This window comes from Primulina tabacum, chromosome 5, assembly GCF_025594145.1.
Source record: "Primulina tabacum isolate GXHZ01 chromosome 5, ASM2559414v2, whole genome shotgun sequence".
Classification (NCBI taxonomy): domain Eukaryota; kingdom Viridiplantae; phylum Streptophyta; class Magnoliopsida; order Lamiales; family Gesneriaceae; genus Primulina; species Primulina tabacum.
In genome coordinates, this window is record NC_134554.1 from 21,850,532 (window position 1) to 21,875,100 (window position 24,569).

At 37.0% G+C, this 24,569-nt stretch overlaps 1 protein-coding gene across 2 annotated transcripts in view; it reads left to right on the forward strand.

Moving 5' to 3' along the window:
* Window positions 1-303: 303 nt before the first annotated feature.
* The window catches only part of LOC142547298 (chloride channel protein CLC-d), a 33,050-nt gene continuing 8,784 nt past the window's right edge, over window positions 304-24,569 (forward strand). Inside the window, exons 1-22 of one of the 2 annotated variants that reach the window (XM_075655517.1) lie at window positions 304-750; window positions 1,027-1,099; window positions 1,895-2,116; window positions 2,215-2,261; window positions 2,353-2,451; window positions 2,686-2,760; window positions 17,152-17,240; window positions 17,901-18,041; window positions 18,144-18,214; window positions 18,305-18,384; window positions 18,463-18,606; window positions 18,873-18,932; window positions 19,009-19,083; window positions 19,574-19,725; window positions 19,936-20,071; window positions 20,476-20,607; window positions 20,867-20,944; window positions 21,026-21,081; window positions 21,185-21,265; window positions 21,351-21,507; window positions 21,578-21,679; window positions 21,761-21,807. In XM_075655517.1, the coding sequence (XP_075511632.1) occupies window positions 559-750; window positions 1,027-1,099; window positions 1,895-2,116; window positions 2,215-2,261; window positions 2,353-2,451; window positions 2,686-2,760; window positions 17,152-17,240; window positions 17,901-18,041; window positions 18,144-18,214; window positions 18,305-18,384; window positions 18,463-18,606; window positions 18,873-18,932; window positions 19,009-19,083; window positions 19,574-19,725; window positions 19,936-20,071; window positions 20,476-20,607; window positions 20,867-20,944; window positions 21,026-21,081; window positions 21,185-21,265; window positions 21,351-21,507; window positions 21,578-21,679; window positions 21,761-21,807 (2,309 nt within the window). In that variant the 5' untranslated portion in view covers window positions 304-558. The remainder of the gene's footprint in view (window positions 751-1,026; window positions 1,100-1,894; window positions 2,117-2,214; window positions 2,262-2,352; window positions 2,452-2,685; window positions 2,761-17,151; window positions 17,241-17,900; window positions 18,042-18,143; window positions 18,215-18,304; window positions 18,385-18,462; window positions 18,607-18,872; window positions 18,933-19,008; window positions 19,084-19,573; window positions 19,726-19,935; window positions 20,072-20,475; window positions 20,608-20,866; window positions 20,945-21,025; window positions 21,082-21,184; window positions 21,266-21,350; window positions 21,508-21,577; window positions 21,680-21,760; window positions 21,808-24,569) is intronic. The other variant, XM_075655518.1, reaches the window with a different exon arrangement.

The following is a 24,569-nucleotide window of genomic DNA, read 5'->3' on the forward strand; positions in this document are numbered from 1 at the left end:
TCACATTTAATAGACTTCCATTGCTGGTGAGCTTTACACAATTTGGGCTTTGCTGAATTTGAACTCAATAGTATTATATAGATAAAGTTCTCAGATATAAATAAAATAATGCATAACTTATTCTCTGAACTCACATTTCTCTTGACTCCACTCTTCTCTTATTAAATTAAATTGATAACAATTATTTTTAATTTTTTTGGAAAAATAATTTTTTTATAATATAATCAGATTAGTGCGTATAATTGAAATTTAATTTGGAGTAAAGGACGAGGACAAAATTGGTTCTTAGGAAACCCGAAAACCACGTAAACCCCTGGGATATACGAAGAGAGAGAACTCACGCACAAATTCATCCCCACCGTTCTTCGTCTCTTCACCACTAGTCAAATCAAAATAATAAAATAATCACCAAATCCTACCTTCAAATCCACAGCTGGATAATTGTCTATTTTATAGAGACACGGATCCGCATTTGCTCCGAGGATTTTCGAGATATCCATCTAATTTTTTTTGTTGATTATAGTTTGATTTAATCGGGGTAGATTCGGACAGGGGGAGATGCTGTCCAATCACTTGCAGAATGGAGTGGAGACTGCGAAGTTGATGTGGTCGCGGTTGCCGGTCGCCGACCCTGAGGCTGATGTCGGTGCCCCGAATAGTGAATTGGGTTGGGACGGGAAGAATGAAGGCGGAGGTGTCGAAAGTCTTGATTATGAAGTGATTGAGAATTGGGCATACAAGCAAGAGCAGGTGTATATGTGTTATGTTTTTTAAGCTTTAAGTTATTTGAATTGTGGCGGGGTGTGTTCTGGTTGGTCATGGTGTTCAGATTTGTTGTAGTGGGATTGGATGTGATAAAAATTTAGGGATTTGTTTTGCTTTATGTACTACTTATGCAGTTTTCTTTAGGAAAATCTATAAATCTCAATCAGGATGCTTTACAAGAATGACAGGAGTAATGCTTGTAATATCTATTTAATATGTTATCAATAATAGCGCTGGTCGAATATGAAAGTTCATTTGCAGGAAAAAAGGGGGAAGCTTTATGTAGGATATAGCGTGGTTGTGAAGTGGCTTTTAGCGTTGCTTATTGGGATTGGTGAGTTTTGAAGTATTTTAAATCTATCATAGAACTCTCAATTCTCAAACCGACTTCTCAATTCTGCATCTTATGCATGCCACTTGTTTTCTGAGCTGCAAATTTTGTTTTTTTATGGCCACTTTGTATTTTCTGTGCAAATTATTTGTGATGATTTTTTCCGTCCTGCGAAGCACGTAACTGAGGATTTTTAAGAAGATAATCGCATCAGATGAAATTCAGCAATCCTTCTATAGTTTCATTTTTTATTGGGTTGAAACATATTTTTGTGTTCGGGCGAGTCAAATAATAGAGCTCAAACTCACAATTCACATGGTTTAGGTGAAATTACATCTGCAGCTTATATGCCACCGCTCAATAGCCTATGGAACCAAGCCATCCTTTGAGAAACTAACACACACAACAGTTCACACTGGATGACTCTCTTTTACATATTTATACCCGATGATGTACCTCAATCCAATGTGTATCATGAATGTATGTCATATTGTTGACATCTCTTTACAATATCATTTTCCCTGCTCATTTCTCCGCTGCACCGGTTGTTTAGAGAGCCAAAAATAGAATGAGTCTAAAAAGAAAGTTCAAATCCAAAAGATAAGTCTATTTGGCAAGGGAATATGCTAATTTTATTTGCCAATTCACCATTGCTCATGAAATTGGTGTGGAATCATCACATTTTCCCATGTCAATGGTTTTGATTTTATGAAAATGATCCTCAAGGATTTGGCCCCTGAAATGCAAAGTATTCATGTATGCTCTCTCGAAATTGACTTCCTTTCTAATTGCATCTAGGAACTGGAATAGCTGCTGTTTTCATCAACCTTTCTGTTGAGAACTTTGCTGGATGGAAGTACTCGTTGACGTTCGATATAAATCAAAAATCTTACTTTGCTGGATTCTTGGTTTATACGTTGATCAACTTGGCTTTAGTGCTATCTTCTGTATATATCATCACACATTTTGCACCAGCTGCCGCAGGATCGGGTATTCCTGAAATCAAAGGTTATTTAAATGGTAAGTCTTACCGTAACTATCTCTAATTGTTGATTAAGTAGTTGGGATAATATATTATTACTTTATTTTGAGTTGATGCTATCCATTTATTTGATCAGGCATTGACACCCATGGTATACTTCTCTTCAGAACATTAGTAGGAAAGGTTTGATGGCATATATCTATGCTTTTTCTTCGTTTATATTTGTGATTGTGATTTATCGGTAAAAGCATTTTATGCTTTAATTTTTTAATAGATTTTCGGAAGCATAGGTTCAGTGGCAGGTGGCTTAGCCCTTGGTAAAGAAGGTCCCCTTGTACATATTGGTGCCTGTATTGCTTCATTGCTTGGACAAGTGAGTGTATAATTGCTCAATATCTATTTGGTTGAGCTCATTTAGCATAAGTATTACTCTCTCAAACTATGGTGATCTAATTTATACTGGAGATTTTGGTTCAGCCATTGGCTCTCTGTGCATGTCTGTGCATACTTGCATTAACATTCTGACAGAATCTTATTTTATTAACTCATGCTTGCATTAGCATTCTGACGGAATCTTATTTGATTAACTCCTAATGGATAAATATAGGGTGGATCTACAAAATATCATCTGAGTTCAAGATGGCTACAAATTTTTACTAGTGAGCGGGATCGTCGTGATCTTGTGAGTAACTCGTTTAAGATGATCTGGAATCTTTTTGCATTTGCAATTCAATTAGTTATTTCATTATTTCTGAAGATGGTTTTTTTTTTTTACATTTTATGGTTCGCTTATAATTTATTTTTCAATGTTGTTAAGTGTTAAAAGTGTCTTTTCCCTTTTTCTTTGATATGGGTCTTTTGTGTTCTCTCTGTGTGTGTTTTTGTTATGTTTCTGGATACACAGATATTACAAATAACATATAGCATTTCAATAACAGTAATAATGATTGGTTAACCTATTTTAATCAAGCAATTGGGTATTTTGAAGAGAAATTATTATATAAATATAAACTAGAGAAAAGACTCTAGACTCATCCACCAGTTTAGGATTATGTCATTGTCTGCTATCCTGAACTGAGATCCAGTGAATGCACTTTATATAAACTACGAAATTTAAAGTCTCGAAGTCACATGAAGCAACACTAGATTCATGTTCCACTTCGTCCTTCAAAGAACTGATGAGAATTTTGTGAGTTGGGATAAATATTTTTTGATTTTTGTGCATTTTTCGTGATGTGATGGGTGGAAGACCGTAGTTTTTAGAACTTCTGGAAGCTTTTGAATGTATGGCAAAAAGTAGAGAGAATGGAAGTAGGTATTGCAAATTGTAAGGGGGAAAAGTTTTATGGAAAGAGAGAAGTATCAGATTTGACCCATTGCAAAAGAAATAAAAAAATTAGAAGGGGACTTTGGGGAAAAGCAAATCATGTGCTACCTCGGCTTCCTCTCTCTTTTCTGGTGATTTACACCTGATGCAATTGTGTCCTTATCAACTTCTGAGAATTTGTTACGGTTGATGATAATAGTTTGATATTTGATCTAACTTTTCTGACATAATAATTTATGACAATTAAATCTCTCCAAACTGCTCGATAATAACGCAAGTGTTCCGGTCAAGTTTTAGTACAGCGAAACAAGTACGCATATGGTTCTGTGATATATTACAAATTTACCTCGAACACAATTTTTTAGTTAACTTTATCGAAAAAGTGAAATTTATTAAGCTAAATTGAAAGGAAAATAAAAGAATTCAACAAACACAACATAAATAATTTAAAATAAAATAATAAATAAAAAATTATTAGGATCTCGGTTCACCTACCCCTTAATCTTTTATAATAATTGAATTTTAATTTATAAGCCATGCTTTTGACTAGATTCACTAATATATCAATATACTTTGTCAAGTTATGTTAATCTAATTATCAAATGCAGTAATCAAGTGTTCTTGTGTTATTTAACAATTACATTAACGAACTGTTGAATCCTCTAGATTTCGGCCTATTGGACTATGACTACAACATGTATTCAACCTCATATTTATATGTAAGTCGTAGATCCATGTATTATGTTACCATATCATGTTATAATATCTCAATGTCGGTCTCAATTATAACACAAAAAAAGACTTTGAGGTTGATCATGCTTCAAATATGAAATAAATACAGAATAACATAATCAAGTATGCTCAAGAATAAAATTCAATCTTAAAAAAAAATAAAACATATTTGTTTGTGGGTAGGATCCTCTTAATCCAAAAAAATTGAAAAGAGAAAAATAAAAAACGTTGTGTAAAGTTGTTCTTGGCTTGTTCTCTTCTTCTCAGTTGCTTTTTCATGCATCCTTCGAATTTCCTTCTTACGTTCCTCTCCTAGGGCGACGACTGATTTTCCACTTTCTAGGTTTTTATTCCCTTTTATATGGTCTCAGGAGTCCACATTTTCTTTCCTTCTGGGCCTAAAATCCGCGCAAATTTCTTTCAATAATCATGTTGTGCTGAGGCAGTACTTTTGCAGGCCCCAACTCGACGAGCTCGTTTTTTCTCTTTCCTTCAGTCTCGCGTTGGGGCGGTTATTTTTGGCCGCCCTAGCATGAGATGATCTATTTTCAAACCAATTTTTTTCATCAGCTCGTGCTAGGGCCTGCCGCCCCAGTGCGACAAGTTCCGTTTTCAGCAAATTCTCTTCAATTCGTGTTGGTTTTGTAACTTTTCGCGGCCTTAACACAAGTCCTGTTGCCCAGTTTTGCACTCCACCACCTTGAGTTTGTCTTTTTGCCACTTTTGCTTTTAAAACAACAAATTCAAGTGAACATTACCCATATACACAAATTGTGAAATAAATGAACAAATACGGACTCGACAGAACAAAACCATGCAAAACGGACTCAAAACGACGTACTCAGACACATAAAATTGACATCTATGAACATCCCCATACTAACCTTTTGTTCGTCCTCTAGCAAAATAGGTACAAGAATTATCCAAAGACAAAAACAAAAACCAGTTTAGTGGCGATTTCGTGGCTCATATGACATATTCATGCCTTAGCGAATTTTCTTACATTTTCCATCAAGGTTATAAAATTCGATAGTCGGGCGTCAGACCAGCGCCTAGAGCCTAGTCCGCCTATGCGGGAGACTAAGCGCTGCTAGGCGGATTCCACGGTATCAAGAAACTTGTAATTGTTCTTTGAATAAATTTCTGCCTCAACTTTGTTAAAATCCAATTGACTCCTGGTTCATTCATCTTGTTTCTCCTGGTTAAGGCAGGTCGGGATAATAAGCAATGCAAGATAAATCAAAAAAAAAAAAAATATCTTTAGGATCTGGTTCGATTTTATTATGTGTGCAGAAGTAAGCAAACAAAGAAGATGTGAGTGGTGTGTTAGGGCTAGTGCAACCCAATGGTTTTAATTGAGCTTTCAATCCCAAAAAATTAGAAGTAGAAAAAATATAATTATTTATTATGTCATGTTCTGGTTTAATTAGGCTTTCAAAAATTAAAAGCCCAAAAAATATTTCCCAAAAAAACTCAAGATGCCTAGGCCCACCTAGAGCGCCTAGGTGCCCTTTAGCACCTTTTCGGTGCAGTGGGGTGGTGCCTAGCGCCTAGGAGGTGGCCCGAGTTGTAGAACACTACTTCCCATAGATCGAAGCACAACACAAGTCGTCGCGTACCCATTGAAATTGACACACTACATTTTTGAATTAAACGTGAACGTGTGTGCTGTGTTATTTCTAGTATCATTCACTTGAGTAAACTACATTCACATAATTGCAAGACATCTCAATTGACATACATCTCAATTAACATGTTGGTTCAAGCATACCTTTTATGCATCCAGTTCTCCATTATTTGTTAACCACCAAACACAAATTACCAGGACTTTCCAGGTACGTATCATGATGTAGGTGTGTGCTACCAAAGAAAATATAAGATATTCGTAAGAAGGGAGTACAACGATCACATTGGGTTATGCACAATCAGATTTTTCATCCGATATTATTTCCCGTATATTCCCTTTTTTTAGCCTTGAATTCTTTCGAATTGAATTTCGTTCTTTTTTAGGCTCCCCTCACCTTACATCATCATTTTTAAAGTTTTTTTTTTCAAGAAATTATTTCACCCGTGCAATGTGGATTCACACATGTACTCCCTCAGGGCATGAGTTTTTTTCTCTTGTTTTCATTTTTTTGGCTAAGGGTAGGATTATGTGGCTCGAATGCAAATGATGATGATTCGAATGGGCAAACCCCACTTGATTTTCCATAGGCTCAACGAGGTCAAGGATTACGTGTTTTCTAGATAGGCTAAGAACAACTCACAAGTTAAAGAAAAATTTCCTAAATCATGTTCAAGCTGCTGGTATGTAAGATTTGCTCAAAAAATGTGCATTCAAGTTCCACAAACACCTTATGCTTCTCAAGTCAAATAATTAATATCAACTTCTTCACCATTCATACAATTCACTGGTCACAACACGTGTGCTTTCTCGGATTCAAAATTCAACCAAAAGCTTCATGTTTCAAAAACAAGGGTGTCCTAAACAGATGGAGTAACCAAGATCAATGACCAAGTTTGTCAAAAAATTCATATTCATCATCGACCAAAGATCACCATCGCATCATTTTGAACTAGTTTCCATACGACTAGAAACAACTCGGTGTATACATACATATATATATATATGTATGTATATGTAAGACGGAATACTCCTTCCCACACTAAAACTTTGCATTGTCCTCAATGCAACAAACAAAGTGATCGAGTTTTTCAAACACAACAATTTATTACAATTAAATCTCTCCAAGCTGAACGATATAAATGCAAGTGTACATGTCAAGTTTTAATATAGTGTAACAAGTATGAGTATCGTTCTCACATAGATTGATTAGAGAAATTTAGCTCAAACATAATTCTTTAGTTGCTTAAAACGAAAAGACGAAAATTATTAAACAATTGAAAGTAAAATAAAATAACTCAACAAGTACAATATAAATAACTTAAATCAAATCAATAAACAAACAATTGTTAGGATTCTGGTTCACCTACCTCTTAATCTTATTTAAATATTAAAATTTAATTATTAACCCATGTTTTTGACACTATTCCCTAATTTATCAATATATTCAATCGAGCTGTATTAATCTAATTAACCAAAGTAGTAACCAAGTGTCTTTTTGTTATTTAGCAATTGTAATCGCATTAACGAACTGTGGAATCCTCTAGCTTTCGATTTTCGGTCTACGACTATCAACATATGCCCAACCTCATATGTCTATGTAAGTTGTAAATCCATGGATTATGTTATTTGTTTATATTGTAAAATTTTCTATCGAATTCAAATATTAAATATTGAAGAAGTTGGCTACGCTTCATCAACACGAATAAAACCAATAACACAATCAAGAATGCTCAAGAATAAAATTCAGTCTTCAAATATAAATCAAAGCATAATTGTTTGATAATTATTTAGGATAGAATCCCCTAAATCCTATCTAAAAAAATAGAGAAAAATAAAACACTATGAGAAGTCCTTGTTTCTCATTTGCTTGCTTCTTTTCCTTCCTCGCTGCTGCAAGTGCTCCTCTTCTCCTTCGGCTACAATCTCCTCCCCCGGTGTACTGCCCTTCAATCTCCAATTCCTTATTATTATATGTACTTCCAATTGAAGAAAAAAACTTTTTCCCCCAAAAGAATATTCCCCTTCTTTAACCATATTAAATACCATCAGCATAAAGTATCCAAGTGGAGTGATTCTTTCCATCGTGCTTCCACGTTAAAGAATATTATTTCCTTTTTTGTATATTCTTTTCTTTCTTTTTGCTAAAGATCCGTAGACATGTTTTCCCCATTTTTCTCATTGAGTTGCACTGGGGCGGTCATTTTGGACCGCCCTAGCGCGAGGTCTATTGTCCCAGCTTCTTGAATGTTCACTAATTTTCATCGTTTTTCCATTTTTTCCTACGAAACAATCAACACAAATGAGGAGTGACTCAAATACACAAATTATGAAATAAATGAATAAAATACGAACTCGATATAATAAAATAATTCAAAATGGAATAAAAACAAAGCAATAAATAATGCAAAAATGACACATATCACAAAGACACATGTAACTTACAAATGTAAAACGAGATAAAAAATAGAAGCTCAAAGAACGAGAGTACTCCCTTGATTGATCGTAAGGTGGTGGTGAGCTTGAAGACTGTGGATATACATCAATCTTCTTCTGCTGCGGTTAATTTCTTAGGCACCAATCTTCCCATTATTCCAATCAACTAAAAAAGAAATAAAAACTCAATGGAAGAATTAAAATTAAATAAACCAAATAAAAATGAAGTAAAACGCGCCTAATTTTGAGTCTTCGCCTTGACCCTCAGAAGCACTAATCAAAGAGTGGTTTATGTCCAAAGTAAATGTCGTGTGACACCACATATAGGTCTTGGTTCCACATACCCTCAAGCTTGGCTAGATGTATACATCGTTAGCTCGTCACCACAACAATACTCCGTAAAGAATGATAAACACAGGAAGATAACGTTGGTGTGGGCTCTAGGAGAACAAAATCTTTTGAAAATGGTGTTGCTGGAAGGAAAAGATCTCGTGGATGTATGTATGATAATACTATCGATGATCGATTGATAGACTCATGCACTCCATCATCCTCCAAATCATTGACAGTATCTCGTCATATTATATCTCCTTCGAAACTTCTTCCGAATGAGGTTCAATGACATGAGAAGTCTCAAACATCTTTAAAACTTCATCTTGATGCAAATTGCTTTCCTGATCTTTGTTCTCTTCGATTGTTATCAAACCAAACTTGGTGGTTGCTTCACTTCATGTTCTTGGCAGTATTGGGAAATTGATGTTACCATAGTCGCTATTTGCTCGTCAAGGCGATGCCGAGAATTGATATGATTTTCTAGAGCATGCCATAAACTTGTTCACCATAAATTCGATTTTAGCCATACTTAATTTGAACTATCTCCATCTTCGTCTTGAGACTCTAACGGTTGGCTTATAAAATTTACGTTCCAGTGCCAATGGTAGTCAAAATCCGTCATATCTTTGAACAAGTGTATCATCACATCATCTTCTAGGCTAAATTTGGGATTATCAATTAATTGCCAAAGCTCCATTGATCATCCAGCTTCTTGTCATTGTGTCAAAACTCCATTGATCATCCATCTTCTTGTCACTGCATCCAAACTGTTAAAATAAAATTCGGTTAAGAAAATAGTTAGAACAATCATGATACCGAGAGGTGTTTGCTATCATTGAATATCTCACACGCTGAGTAGAATGACTCTCCGTGTTGTTGGACAAAACTTGTGAATACTTGTTGATTAAGCATCTCGAAGTATTACCAAAAAAAGGTTTCTGCAAGAATATAATAGAAACTGGTAGATCACAGAATGAAGTACAATAAATAGATAAACAATTAACTGAAAAAGTAATAAAAAATAAAATTTGTCAATTTAATTCCTCTCAACGGTGAAAAAACTTGATCGAGTTTTTCTAACACTATAATTTATAACAATTAAATCTCTTAAGTTGCTCGATAATACCGCATTTGTACGGGTCATGTCACGCCCCGAGACCGAGACCGAGACGTCGGTGACATCCGGCATTGTTAATCAAATAACAATAAGCCTCATAGCAAATAGCCAAATACCAGTCTATTTCATAAAATTCCATTGTCTTTACATGAAAGGAAAAATACAGAGGTTGCGGAAGCGAAAAGTACAAACATTACTAAGAAAGACAAATGAACACTAATGAGCTTGAACATTCAGAACTTGAATTCCTTTCTTCAAATTCTTTACCAGCCCCATAACTGCTCATGCTCCTTATGTTCTACATGTTCTTCATTCTCATCTGGAGAGGGACGTAAGGGGGGTGAGTGTTTTGGGAAACACTCAGCAAGCGGGGCCGATCGAATACCAGAAAAAATTTGATACATAATACTTTTAAAACATTCTTCTTTTTACGTAGCATAGTATGTCAGAGTTGAGTGAACATAAGTCAAACATTGAACAAATCATAGCTTCAGAGTTGGATGAACAGAAATCAGACATAGAACAATTCAGAACTTCGAATCAGAACATTTCAGAACATAACTTATCAGAACTTATCAGACAAACAGATGATAATGACCATAGGCTATCCTTGATCTTGGGCTCCCTCTGGGCCTTCTCCTGTAAATGGGCTCCCTCTGGGGCCTTTTCCCGCATTCAGGCTCCCTCTGGAGCCTTCTCCCATAGACAGGCTCCCTCTTGGGCCTTTTCCCTCACAGGCTTTCCCGATGCACCATTATCAGATTCAAAGAAATAACTTATCATTCGGAGACCTTCAGAGTTGGATGAACAGAAATCAGACTTGGAACAAATCAGAACTTCAAATTATAACATTTCAGAACAGAAGTTATCAGACAAACATATTATATTGATCATGGGCTATCCTTGATCTTGGGCTCTCTGTGGGCCTTCTCCTGTAAATGAGCTCCCTTTGGTGCCTTTTTCCGCATTCGGGCTCCCTCTGGGGCCTTCTTTCATAGACAGGCTCCCTCTGGGGCCTTTTCCCTCACAGGCTTTCATGATGCACCATTATCAAATTCAAACAAATAAATTATCATTCGGGACAAATTGGTTCTAACAGAATGACACCAACATAGAACGAAACAGAGAAGCATAAACGAACAAACAGAAGGAACGAAACGATTGAAGCAACTTAGTGATTTTCGAAATCCACACTTATTCACATCATGCAGTAGACGATCGAATTTTAAAACATACATAATCTTTAAAACATATAAACCTACTTACCTGAAAGATTGTTCCAAAAATCTTGGAATGAACAAGTTGAAGTTTTACAATGAAAAACCAGTCACCTTGCAAAAATGTTTGCGCCTAATTGAACCGTTGGATCGGTCTGAATTTTGGTTATGTTGCTCCAAACACGTGTAGGTATATTCTGAACGGCGGAGATCGGATTTGGACTTGTAAAACAATGAGCAAAACTTTCTGAAATTGGGCAGAATTTTTGGTACTCGAAAGTTACAACTTTTGGGGAAAATTTTTGATGTTTTTGGTGTGATTTCACTCATTCTTTTGCCACTATTTATAAGCACCAATATGACTTTAAGTATTCCCCCTCCATGCCAAATGTTGCATGATTTATGGCATGCTATCACCAATGTGTCTTTAGGTCTTCCCCTTCGATGCCAAATGTTGCATGATTTATGGACTTAAATGTCACCAATGTGACTTAGGCCTTCCCCTCCATGCCAAATATTGCATGATTTATGGACTTAAATATCACCAATGTGACTTTAGGTCTTCCCCCTCCATGCGAAAGGTTGCATGATTTATGGACTTAGATGTCACCAATGTGACTTTAGGTCTTCCCCCTCCATGCGAAATGTTGCATGGTTTATGGACTTAAATGTCACCAATGTGACTTTAAGCATTCCCCTCCATACCAAAGGTTGCTTGCAATTTTATTCTCCTCCATGACATAATTCATCTTCAATGCAAAACAAAAATCAACTTGGTACTTTGTCTCTTTGTAATGCAAAATTTTGGGTCTTCACAGGTCAAGTTTTAATATATAGTTATAAGTACGAGTCTCGTCCATAGAGGATGCATTATTCTATTTGCGTTTGAAGAAGTGCTTTCTGGAAAATAAAGTCACATTGTCCTTTCAGAGATGGAGTCACAATAGCAATAGCGAAGAGGAAGTGTTCGAGTGTTGTAACAGCTGGATCCGTTTATTAGGGATACCTTGGGATTTATGGTCCAAAGATCTTTTCAAAAGTATCGGTGATCAATGCGGAGGTTTGTTAAGCATCAGCCAAGATACTGTCCTATTAAGAGACTTAGCAGATTAAAAATAAAAGTAGTGGGACTCGAAGGAGGTTTCATCAACAGAAACCTCCAGATCAAAACTAAAAGAGGACCTTTGTTCATTCGCATTATTGTGGATTCGGTCAAAATATCAGAGTATGACAAGTATGAAAAAGGATCTTACGCAAAAGTGGTGATGAATGGAGCTAGAATCGTGACAGGCTGAGGTAACAAGAAAGGATTCATAGAAAGCGTTTCAAATGCAGCAAACATGAATGACGACCGAAGCAAGCAGCAGGAAAACACTAGAATTCATCCAGTTGAGAACCAAGAAGGACCGGGGTCAAGCAAAACCAGATATGTGAGTCAGTGAACATGCACAAATTTAAAGACACCAATGGTCTTAAGATCGTCGAGAAGGATGTTAATGCTGGAGAACGGAGCTGTGTATCAAACCATGGTACCGAGGGAAGAATATCAAGATTCTGAAAAAGTTACAGCCGAAAGATGAGAATGAGTTTCAGAAGGGGAAGATTGAATCTACAAACATTATTGAAACTAAAAAGAATGGACAGCAAAACTTAGAAGAGGAATATTGCCCTGTTGAACGGAAATTTGAGCATGTATATCGTAGGAAACAAGTTAAGTCACATCAAGATCCATACCTTGCGAAAGAAAGAAACTTCAAAGATATCAATCATTGAGATCGACAAAGATACAATTCACGGGGAAGATGGAATTTGGGAGGATCAACTATATCATGGCGTCAGGGATGACACTTCAGATGATGGCGGAGCTTTCAGCGATGCCGACAGTCATATCTCTGATCACTCGGATAAGTCAACAAGAAAATCATTGGAATTTGATGATTTGGGCGAGTTTTTTGAACAGTCTCCGAGCAAGGTAGGCAATTTACCCATCAGCTCCAATTCTCATCAATATCCTTTCCAATCTAGGTCTGTTTCAGATTCTCTTATCGGGTCGGGGGGAGGGATAGTTGTTCTGGGTGAGCGGGGAACTACTGCAGTGTTTAAAAAGGTGGGTTTATCCGGAAATAACTTCATAGGGCATCATGAGGGGATGGAAGAAGGTGTGAATTTAAATGGTATGGGAAAGCAGGAATTCATCTATGCAGATAAGAATGAGTGCTTAAGAATGATGGGTGTAGAGAAGGTGGAATTTAAAGGTTTAGATGAGTGTGGAATGATGGTGGAAAGTGAAGAAGCCAGCTGTAGTAAGAGTAAGAGGGTTGCGGGAGTGAATCAATGAAAGTCTTTTCATGGAATATCAGGGGGAGTGGATCAGCCACAAGAAGGGGATTGATACGAGCCATAATCGCCAAAGAAAAACCAGATTTAATAATTCTACAGGAAACAAAAAAAGAAGTGGTGGATAGGAGATTAATTTCAACTCTTTGGAAGTCGAGATTTGTGGAATGGGTAACCTTACCTGCAGTGGGAAGGTCAGGGGGATTATCATTATGTGGGATCCAAGAATTATAAAGGTGAAGGATAATTTGATTGGCGAGTTCTCTGTTTCAATTCTCATTCAAAACGAAGCACATCATGACTGGTGGTTTACAGCTGTTTACGGGCCATGCCATCCAAGTTTACGAAATAATTTTTGGGATGAGCTCGCAGGGTTGAGGGTAATATGCGGAGATAGATGGTGCTTGGGGGGAGATTTTAATGTAGTAAGGTCAATTCAGGAGAAAATTAATAGTTGCTCAATGACATCGAGTATGCAATGTTTTGATAGCTTGATACAGGAACTTCAGTTATGTGATCCGCCTCTACTGAATGGTAAATTCACTTGGTCGAATCTCAGGACTTCTCCCATTTGTTGTCGATTAGATAGATTCATGTTCACGGTGGGATGGACTGAAATTTACCCATTCTACAGACAAACGATCTTACCGAGAGTCACTTCGGATCATTTCCCACTGGTTCTTGACTTGGAAAAAACCAAGTGGGGCCCAACACCTTTCAGATTCGAGAATGTGTGGTTAAGGGACAAAAGCTTTAGAAACTTGACACAATTCTGGTGGAACAACTCGAATCCTCAAGGATGGGCGAGATATAGGCTGATGATGAAACTAAAGACAATTAAGGGTGACATCAAAAAATGGAATGAAGAGGTATTTGGAATGACGGAAATGAAAGCGGCAGAATTATCGAACGAAATCAGCAGAATTGACAAATTGGAGGGTGAGGGGAAGGCTTCGGAATGCTTAGCGTTCGAGAGAAAAGAAGCGAAATTGATGTTAGAGGAGTTAATAAGACGAAATAATCAAATGAACTTTCAAAAAGGCAAGGTAAAATGGATCAAAGAAGGGGATCAAAACTCAAAATTCTTTCACTCCATACTTAACCATCGAAAGAGTAAGTCAACCATTGACAAACTCGAAAGAAATGATGGTTCCATTACAACTTGTGAGGATGAGATTGTTTCAATTATTTCAGATTTCTTCAAGGGATTGTACAGTAAGTCGGAAGCTAAGATGTTGGGGTATTGAAGGCGTGGATTGGTGTCCAATTGAAGTGGAGATGAGCCGACTGCTAGAAAGAAAATTTAACGAAGACGAGGTGAAGGAAGCAGTCTTTAAATGCGATGGAGGCAAGAGCCCGGGAGCTGATGGATTTACTCTGGGTTTTTTCCAAGATTGTTGGGAAATTGTAAAAACAGATCTTATGTTGGTTTTTGATGAGTTTTATCAAAGTGGCATCGTAAATGGAATCACCAACGAGACTTACATTTGCTTGATTAGAAAGAAAGTTGATTCGTACAAAGTGAAGGACTTTAGACCGATCAGTCTAATAACAAGCTTATATAAGATATTATCGAAAGTCCTAACAGAGAGGTTGAAAAGTGTGATGGCGTCGACAATTTCAGAATCACAAAATGCATTTGTCGAAGGTAGACAAATTCTCGATTGTGGTCTTATAGCGAACGAGTTGCTCGAAGAGACTAGGGTTAAGAAAAAAAAAGGATGGGTTTTGAAAGTGGATTTTGAGAAGGCTTATGATAATGTGAGTTGGGAGTTTTTGGATTTTGTTTTAATGAAGAAAGGGTTTGGAAAAAGGTGGAGATCATGGATGAGAGGTTGTGTATCGAATGTATCATTTTCAGTTATGATCAATGGGAGGCCGAGAGAAAAATTCAGGGCTTTCAAAGGTCTTCGTCAAGGAGATCCATTGTCTCCCTTTCTATTCAACTTGGTCGTTGATGTGTTGGGAAGATTGATAGACAAGGCTAAGGAATCGAACCTAATAAAGGGGATGGAGGTCGGAAGAAAAATGATTGAGATATCTCATATCCAGTTTGCGGACGATACTCTTTTTTTCTCACAAAATGATGATCACGTAACATTCATGGTACAAGTGGTGAGTTCGTTTTGTGATATGTCGGGTTTAAAAATCAATTGGGAAAAGAGTGCGTTGTTGGGAATTAATCGTGAAAATGTTGAAGTTGAAAGGTTAGCAAGACGAGTGGGATGTTGTAAAGAGTCATGTCCTATTACATATTTGGGTGTACCTTTGGGAGGCAATCCTTTGCAAGCAGCATTCTGGCAGCCAGTGGTTGCTAAAATGTCGAGAAAATTGGCTACATGGAAGAAAGCATTTTTGTCCAAAGGGGGTATATTAACATTGGTACTTTCGGTTTTGAATTCCATGCCGATTTATTACATGTCATTATTCAAGGTCCCAAAAAGTGTTGAGGAGTCGATGGATAAGATATCAAGGAATTTTTTATGGGAAGGAATGGATGGAGATAGCCACATACATTTGGCAGCATGGGATCAAGTCTGTAAACCAAAGGAAAGAGGTGGGTTGGGCATTGCGAAAATCAGTTTCAAAAATACAGCATTGCTTGGGAAGTGGTGGTGGAGATTTTTCCACGAAGAGGGAACATTATGGAAAAAGATTATTGTTAGTAAATATGGGTTACAAGAAAATGGTTGGGATGCGAGGTTGGCAAGAAATGTGACGTACAGATGCCCTTGGAAGTTTATTTCCCGGATATACCCAACTTTTAAGAATAAGATTTTAGTTAAGGTGAGAGGAGGGAATAAGGTCAGATTCTGGGAGGATAATTGGTTGGGGGACTGTTCTTTCAAGGTTTGTTATCCAGCTTTATTTCAGCTTTCATCTTTTCACAATTTGCCTATTTCATTTTTTGCTCATTCTGATTTTGCAACATGCGACCATTCATGGGATTTTCATTTCAGAAGGGTGGTGAGAGATGTCGAGATTGATGAGTTGACAGGGTTATTAGAAGTTTTAGAGCCGGTTAGATTAGTTGAGGGGGTGGACGATTTTATTCAGTGGAGCGGGGATTCGTCGGGTTTGTTTTCTGTTAGTTCTTTCTACGACTCTTTTTTCTCCGTTAATCTTTACCCAAAATTTCTACTCTTCGATGCTATCTGGAAAGTCCCTGTTCCTAGTAAGATTCAGCTTTTTTCTTGGTCAGCCACTCAGGGTAAGCTACCAACATCGGAGACGATTCAAAAAAGATGCCCCGAGATTGCAGTTGTGCCCCAATTGGTGTGTTCTATGCAGAAATGATTCAGAGACTCAGGATCACTTTCTCATCCATTGTCCATTCACGTTTTCATTGTGGGTTAAAGCGTTGCAGGAGCTGCGGTTGGTTTGGGTTTTACCTAAATCACAAAAGATTTATTCAGCATGGATTTGGGACAAACTACGGGTAAGAGAGGAAGAATATTTTGGCAAGTCGTGGTTCAATGTATATGCTGGACAGTTTGGTTGGAAAGAAACCAAAGAATCTTCGAAGAAATAGAGACAAATATTGACAAATGCTGGAAGAAGATCAAGATCAACGTTGCCATGTGGATTGGAATTCACAGAGATTTCAAGAATGTTTCAGTTTCGGATTTGTTAAGACAATGGGAATTTGTGTATCACTGAAACATTAATGCTATAGGGTGCTAATTTAGGACAGTTATCTTCTTTGTAATATGACAGTGCACTTCTAGTCCACTGATATAATCCTTATTATTACCACTTCATTTATAAAATATTGTTTCCTATAAAAAAAAAAGATTAGTTGATGATAGTGTACAATATTTTACACATCTTTTGTTCTAGCTAAATATATTCAAAAGCCGATGATCTCAGTTGTCATGATGCAAAAAGTAAAAACACCTCTAAAAATTGCTCATTTATATGGTTTAATTTAATTAATTAATGTGAAATAGGTCACCTGTGGATGTGCAGCAGGCGTTGCTGCAGCATTTAGAGCTCCTGTTGGTGGTGTATTGTTTGCTCTGGAAGAAGTAACTTCTTGGTAAATAATCTCTTTATGTTATGTTTACTCTCCTGTTAGCATCATTTGAGCCGATTTTTTAATTCTTCGTTGTGAATTTCAATTTTTTGCCTGTGACCCACAACCTTCAGAACATGGAGGCACCATTGGATATATGGGGAATCAGTCAAATAATAGTGGTGCAAAATTGATTTATCAAACCTGTGTTTATCTGTTGAAAGAAAAGACAATGGCAACACACAGACAGTGTTGCTTTTGCATCACATGGATTGGTTATTCTTGGATTCTGGTTTTTCCCGATCATTATTCAAGTACTCTACAGATCAACATTACTTTTGTTTAATTCACTTGAAACTATTGTCAATTTTGTAATTTTCAGAATTTTGATGTTAAGTTTAAAGTTTTAAATACTAAATATTCTAAAGTTGCTAATACATGACTAAAGAATTTAGGTGAAAGAGTAGAATTTTCCGATGGTATATCCCTTAAGTGTGGCCCTGCCTATGCTTAAGTTGTCTTTTAAGAAATTAATAAAATGCATATATCAGGACTAGCAAAATGTATAACTGTACAGAAGGCATAAATATGTTTTAAATTTGTGACATCCTTAATAAACTGAGGCTCAATCTACATCAGCTGGGTCTAGTTAGTATGACATTTTTTTTTCATTTTTGTTTTAAGGTGGAGGAGTCAGCTTATGTGGCGTGTCTTTTTTACGTCTGCCATTGTGGCTGTTGTTGTACGTACGGCAATGGGTTGGTGTAAGACTGGGAAATGTGGACATTTTGGCTCTGGAGGTTTCATTATGTGGGATATCTCGGAGTAAGGATTTTAGCCATTTGTCTACTTACATCTCTATAATATCTTCTATGCTGACAGTTATTGTAAGCCTTGGTTTTTTTTTCTAACCCAGTTTGATTTTAGTGGGCAAGAAGATTATTCATTTCAGGAATTCTTGCCAATGGCTGTTATTGGTGTTATAGGGGGACTCCTTGGTACGTGAATAATCTTAATGTGATATTTTTCTACAGCAGGTGTTCTTGGTGATGTGGTATTTATGTATGCTATTCTGCTTTGTATCACAGGAGCCCTTTTTAATCAGCTTACTTTTTACATCGCTCACTGGCGTCGTAATTACCTGCATAAGAGAGGGAATCGTGCCAAAGTACATTTCTGAAATGAATTTACTTTCTTACATAGCTCAATGATTTACCAATTTGACGCTGTTTCGGTAATCTTGCAGGTTATTGAAGTTTGTATAGTTTCTGTGTTAACCTCGATTATTTCATTTGGATTGCCACTTTTTAAGAAGTGCACCCCATGTCCTGAAGGAGATGCTGGTATCGAATGTCCTCGTCCACCTGGGATGTATGGAAATTATGTCAATGTAAGATTTCTTTGAGAATTTGAACATGTAGAGTACAAGCTATGTATCTAGGAAGAAATACATTTATTTATTGAGAATGAGAATGGTCTTGTAGAGATCTAGAGCTTACATAAAGGCTGGTGAGTAAACACTGTATTTCTTTGTAGATACTGCAATCTCGAGGGTTATTTCAAGTCTTTTAGCCACACACTTCGGTTAATCCAAATTTACATGCTTTATATTTATTTTTCACCTTTTTGATAATTGTGTCTTTTATCATGCTACAGTTTTATTGTGCTAATAACAATGAATACAATGACCTTGCAACCATATTCTTCAACACTCAGGTTGGAAGTTCACCCAATGTTTTTTGTTTATTATGGTGAATATATGTAACCTCTTCCTAATGATACAAGTTTGCAGGATGATGCCATCAGAAATTTGTTCAGTGCAAAAACAATTCATGAATACAGCGCCCCAAGCCTGCTGACATTTTTGGTATGCGTTACTATGTCAGATTGCTATTTTACTTTTAAGTGCAATGTGAGATGTTTCAATAGATTCATAAAAATGATGTGTCTTATCCTTACATTGTTTCGTTTCAAGAGTAAATGAATTTTATCACAATGGTAAGTATACACCTGGAAACAACATTATTTCCTAAGTATGGATTTGAATTTGAAAATACCTGTTTTTACTCACGAGGTGTATGAGGTGAGCACTTCCATGTCCTAATGCAAAGATGTATCTTATGCTGTTTTAATTAACTTTACGAGGAAGTACCCGACTTTCAAAAAGAAAATGTGATTTATATCTGTGTACCTTGTGTGAAATGTTTGAGCTTCATTCTGGTTTTGATTGGTTCAAAAACTACTTAATTTTTATCTCAGTGAGACACTCTGTAAGATACAGTAAATCTGCCCTGTCTGTATTGTATATCTATGCTCTTATTCATGAGATTATACTTCTGTTGTGATTTCTTCTTCAGGTTATGTTTTATAGTTTAGCAGTAGTCACTTTTGGTACTGCTGTTCCAGCTGGTCAATTTGTTCCTGGCATAATGATTGGATCAACTTATGGGCGGTTGGTTGGCATGTTTGTCGTCAGTTTCTATAAGAGACTGAACATTGAGGAAGGAACGTGAGTCCCCTTTCAGTTATGTTCTCCTTTAATAGTTTCTGTTTTATTATTGTCACCTTTGAATGGACTTTAATATAGTATCTTGAAACCATGGTCTTTTGCTGATAGTTTGGTGGCAATTCAAGAGTTGTGCATTTTTGCAGTTCTTTTGAATCTTCATTTCAACAACATCTTAACTGAAATGTTTGTAATTTTACTGCTGGAATTTAGATATGCGCTATTAGGGGCTGCATCCTTTCTTGGTGGTTCAATGCGAATGACGGTGTCACTTTGTGTAATTATGGTTGAGATTACAAACAACCTGAAGCTTCTACCTCTAATCATGTTGGTTCTTCTTATTTCTAAGGTTTGTTGTTTTTGAAATATTTGCAAATATATAAGTTAAGAAAAATCTAGTGATTTATATCTCGACTTGTTTCGCATCCTCAGAGGGGGGATGGTGAAAACACATCCACTATTTTAAACAATTGCTGACTTCATCTAATTTCTGTTTTTCCTACCTATGTCTAACTTTCTGGATAAATTTTTGTAATAGAATCCTTCTCTTGTTTTCCTAAAATAATGATTCTGTTTAACATTCTGAATGTAAATGATCGTTAAAAATGAAGCACATATTGTTTTTTGAATAAACTCTGAGATTGTATGTAAAGAATAAAGAATTTAGCTCAGGCATGTATAATAACAGCATGCCTCTAACTTTGTTCACCCTTGTGCTCTATTTTGACTTTCAGTGATTTCCATTCATCGCAGGCTGTCGGTGATGCTTTCAACGAAGGTCTGTATGAAGAGCAAGCTCGATTAAGGGGTATCCCTTTACTGGAATCCAAACCAAAATACCAAATGCGTAATATGACCGCAAAAGAGGCATGTGGGAATCAAAAGGTTGGCATCATTCCATTTATTTAATTTGTTCTGTTGCAGTGGCCAAGATTAATATTTGATGTAAGGTTTTCCTAATAATAGTGTGATAACTATCTGGAAAAACTTTTTTTAATACTCCTTGGCCTTTTGGGTTAAAATTTGAATTATCTAGACCCTTTCTGGTTAGGATTATTCCCCCTTTTTTGCTGCTATTGGTACACAAGGAGAAATTAGTTGATAGATGATTCTTTTCTTGAAAAATCCTTCCTATGTCTTGTAGGTTGTCTACTTCCCTCGCATCGTGAAGGTTGTGGATGTACTCTCTATTTTAAGGAGCAACAATCACAACGGATTTCCTGTATGTAGAAGTTTTTTGTTTTCATTTGTTCTCTGAGCTGTTGGATGTCTGATCCGTATTTTCGTCTTCCTTTCCATCCAGGTCATTGATCACTCACGAAATGGGGAAACACTTGTTATTGGCCTCATATTGCGAAGGTTGGATATTGGACTTGGTTTTAAATTACGTAAGAAACATGAAATTCTTAGATCTTAGTGTTATGCAATTTGTTTGACTTTAAAGAGGTATGGTATGATGCAGTCATTTGCTAGTACTACTGCAATCAAAGGTTGACTTTCAACATAGCCCATTACCTTGTGAAACTGGTCCTCTACCAATTAGGTAAAGGAAAGAGTGTATTTTCATCCTTGGTTGTTCATTCAGCAACATTGAAAAAGATTGTTATACTGGGTTTTTCATGTTTCAGGCACAATCCCACTGAATTTGTGAAACCTGTTTCAAGCAAGGGAATAGGTATCAATGACATTCAGTTAACTACAGATGATTTGGAGATGTACATTGATCTTGTTCCATTTTTAAACCCTTCTCCTTATGTAGTTCCTGAAGATACTTCATTAACTAAGGTGACGACTTTTTTTTAAACTATGTCGTCATTAAGTTACTTGTACTAATTTCATGAGCTGAATAATTCAGGTATACAATTTATTTCGTCAACTGGGATTAAGACACATACTTGTTGTTCCACGTGCTTCTCGTGTTGTTGGAATGATCACAAGGAAGGACTTGTTAATCGAGGTGCTTTAATAATATAATACTTTATTATCGAGTGTATTTATGTTTCACGGTAATTGAAAATATTTGCCATTCTACGAACAGGATAATGAAGAGTCAGCTGCTGTGGAGCTTCAATCAACTAGTGTAAGGTCTCTACGCTGCTTTAACCGTTTGGATGTAAACATTTGTTTATTTCAATTCAACTTTGTTCGGACAGATGCCCATTCAGTTGCCTCAATAGCTAAGTTCTCCGTTCAGTTTTCCATAAAGCATTAAAAAAAATCAGTATCAAGTGTGCACTTTCACTTTTAATTTGTTCTTTAGCAAAAACGTAATCAACCAGGAAGAGGTTCAAGTTTAGTGAGGCTTCCTTCTCGTTTTTTTTTATAATCTGGACAATTAGTTTACTGAAATGGGATTTTGGTGGTTCCCTTTTTCATGTGTGTATGCGCACTTGCAGTAAGATGATTTTCTAGTTTCAAGAACTTGAATTCATTTGTTGCTATAACCTTTACATTTAAAAATAAACGCTCTTAACGTCCTGTTGATTATATTTATCGTATCCTTTTTAAAGAATGAAGAGAACTTAAATTAATCGGCACCTTTCTGCTATGGCTGAGATATTCTTTTTTCCAAAGAAACTGGAAAAGATATGCGAAAAATAAAATATTGAGACCTGTAGTTTATGAGAGAATAGATGCGAGGAAGAAAGAACCCTCTTATTCACTCGAGTTCTTTATAAGCCCAGCCTATATATATACAATGCTGTAAAAAAAGATAATATCCTAACCTATCCACTATTTAAATTACAAAACAAATGATAAGTATTTATCCAAGGGAATATTATATCCGAACAAATCATATTTGATGGGTTCTTATCGAATCTTTGACACTCCCTCTCAAGTTGGGTGATATATGTTGATCATGCCCAACTTGGACACCAAATCTTCAAATGCTGGATGGAATAGGGCCTTAGTTAGAATATATGCAACTTGTGAGTGGCTAAGGACGTAGCAGAGCCTTAAGGTTCCCTTCTCGATTTTATCACTAATGAAGTGACGATTGACTTCAACATGTTTAGTTCTATCATGATGAACTGGATCCTTGGCAATACTTATCGCAGCTTGATTGTCACACTTTAATTCCTTTATCCGATGTCCTTTCAATTTCTGTTCCTGCCAACAACCTTTGTATCCACTTTCTTTTAAGACTTTAGCTAACCCGTGGAACCAAGCTCTGGGAGATTGCTTCAAGCCATAAAGTGATTTCTTCAACCTGCAGACTTATATTAGTTGTAGTCTTGGATTCGAATCATGGTGGAATAAACATGTAGATTTCTTCTTCCAGATCTACATTTAAAAAGGCATTGTTTACATAGTTTTACATAATGTTAAAGAGGTCAGTCTAGATTCGCAGCAATGGATAAGAGTACGCGGACCGTATTTAGCATGGCTACAGGGGTGAAGGTCTCTTGATATTCTATCCCATATGTCTGAATAAACCTTTTACTACTAACCGTGCTTTAAATCTTTTAATATTCCCATCAGTCTTATGTTTGACTAAAATCCACTTGCAACCTACAATTTGTTTTTCAGTTGGAAGTTCTGTGATCTGCCATGTGTTGTTATTTTCAAGGGCAAGTATTTCATCAAAGGCGGCAGCCCTCTAGTTTGGATGTTGGAGAGCTTCAGTGATGTTTGATGGAACATGTACTTGGTCTAAATTTACCACAAATGTATGGTAACCAGGAGATAAAAGGAGGATATTGGGTGCATGATCTCACCCTTTTTGTCAATGCAACTGGTCTATCATCAAGATCATTCATGTTTGGTAAGTCAGATCATTGCGTACCTTGATTGTTTTCCAAGATGGAGAGCACGGGGAAGGCGTAGATGGGGGAGCAAGACAACATGTCACAAGTGCAAGGTAGGCTGGATAGGATCGATAAGGCTGTGGAGGGATTACTAAGTCTGAGATAATTGATGGAACAAATGATCAAGGCACAAGGGGGAGCGACGGTAATGAGCAATGAAGGCGGAGGACAGCCAGGGGTAGGAAGCGAGATGCATGGGAAGGATGAGAGTGTTGCGCGCCAGGTAGGAGAATGGGAAGAAGTCGCAGAGGAGGTGAGAATGGCATTGAAAAAAATTGAATTACCTGTATTTGGAGGAGAAGATCCGTTGGGATGACTGGGGAAAATGGAGCAGTACTTCGAAGTCCACGATACTCCACTGGAATGTAGGCTCAAGTTGGCCTACATTTGTATGCATGGTACCACCGTGCATTGATTCGATGGATGCAGGTAAGAATCCCAAACATAGATTGGGATAGATTTGCGGAAGAACTGATCAAACACTTAGGTGGATATGATGCCAATCCTTTTGAACTAATGGCAATGCTGAATCAAGGGCAGCAGTCGGTGGACGCTTACATCGAGCGTTTTGAGATGTTGATTGCACAGCTGGGTGAGGTCCAGGAGGATCAAGGCCTCGGCTATTTCATGAATGGGTTGATGGAGGAGATATGGCGGAGGATGATTGTCCACGCACCCCGAACGGTGGATCGAGCAATGATGTTATCAAGGGGGCTGGAGAGAGAATTGTATGGGACGGCGGTGGATCGAGGAAGAAGTAAATTCGGGTCGGGCCTGGGGTGTGCACACAAACCGGTAACTAATGTGGGCTGGGCCAATCAGGCCCCAATGCATGATAGGGACCTAAACAAAAATTACCCACAGCCCAATAACAATATGCGGACATTGAGCCCAGGAGAGCAGAGGATACGAAACTTACTTACACCGCAATCTTACGATGGTGGATCTCGGGGGGAGGAGGTGGTGGAGGGCCGATGAGGTTATCAGATCAAAAAATTCGTGATGGCAGAGTGGTATCTCATCAAGAATTCTTGCACA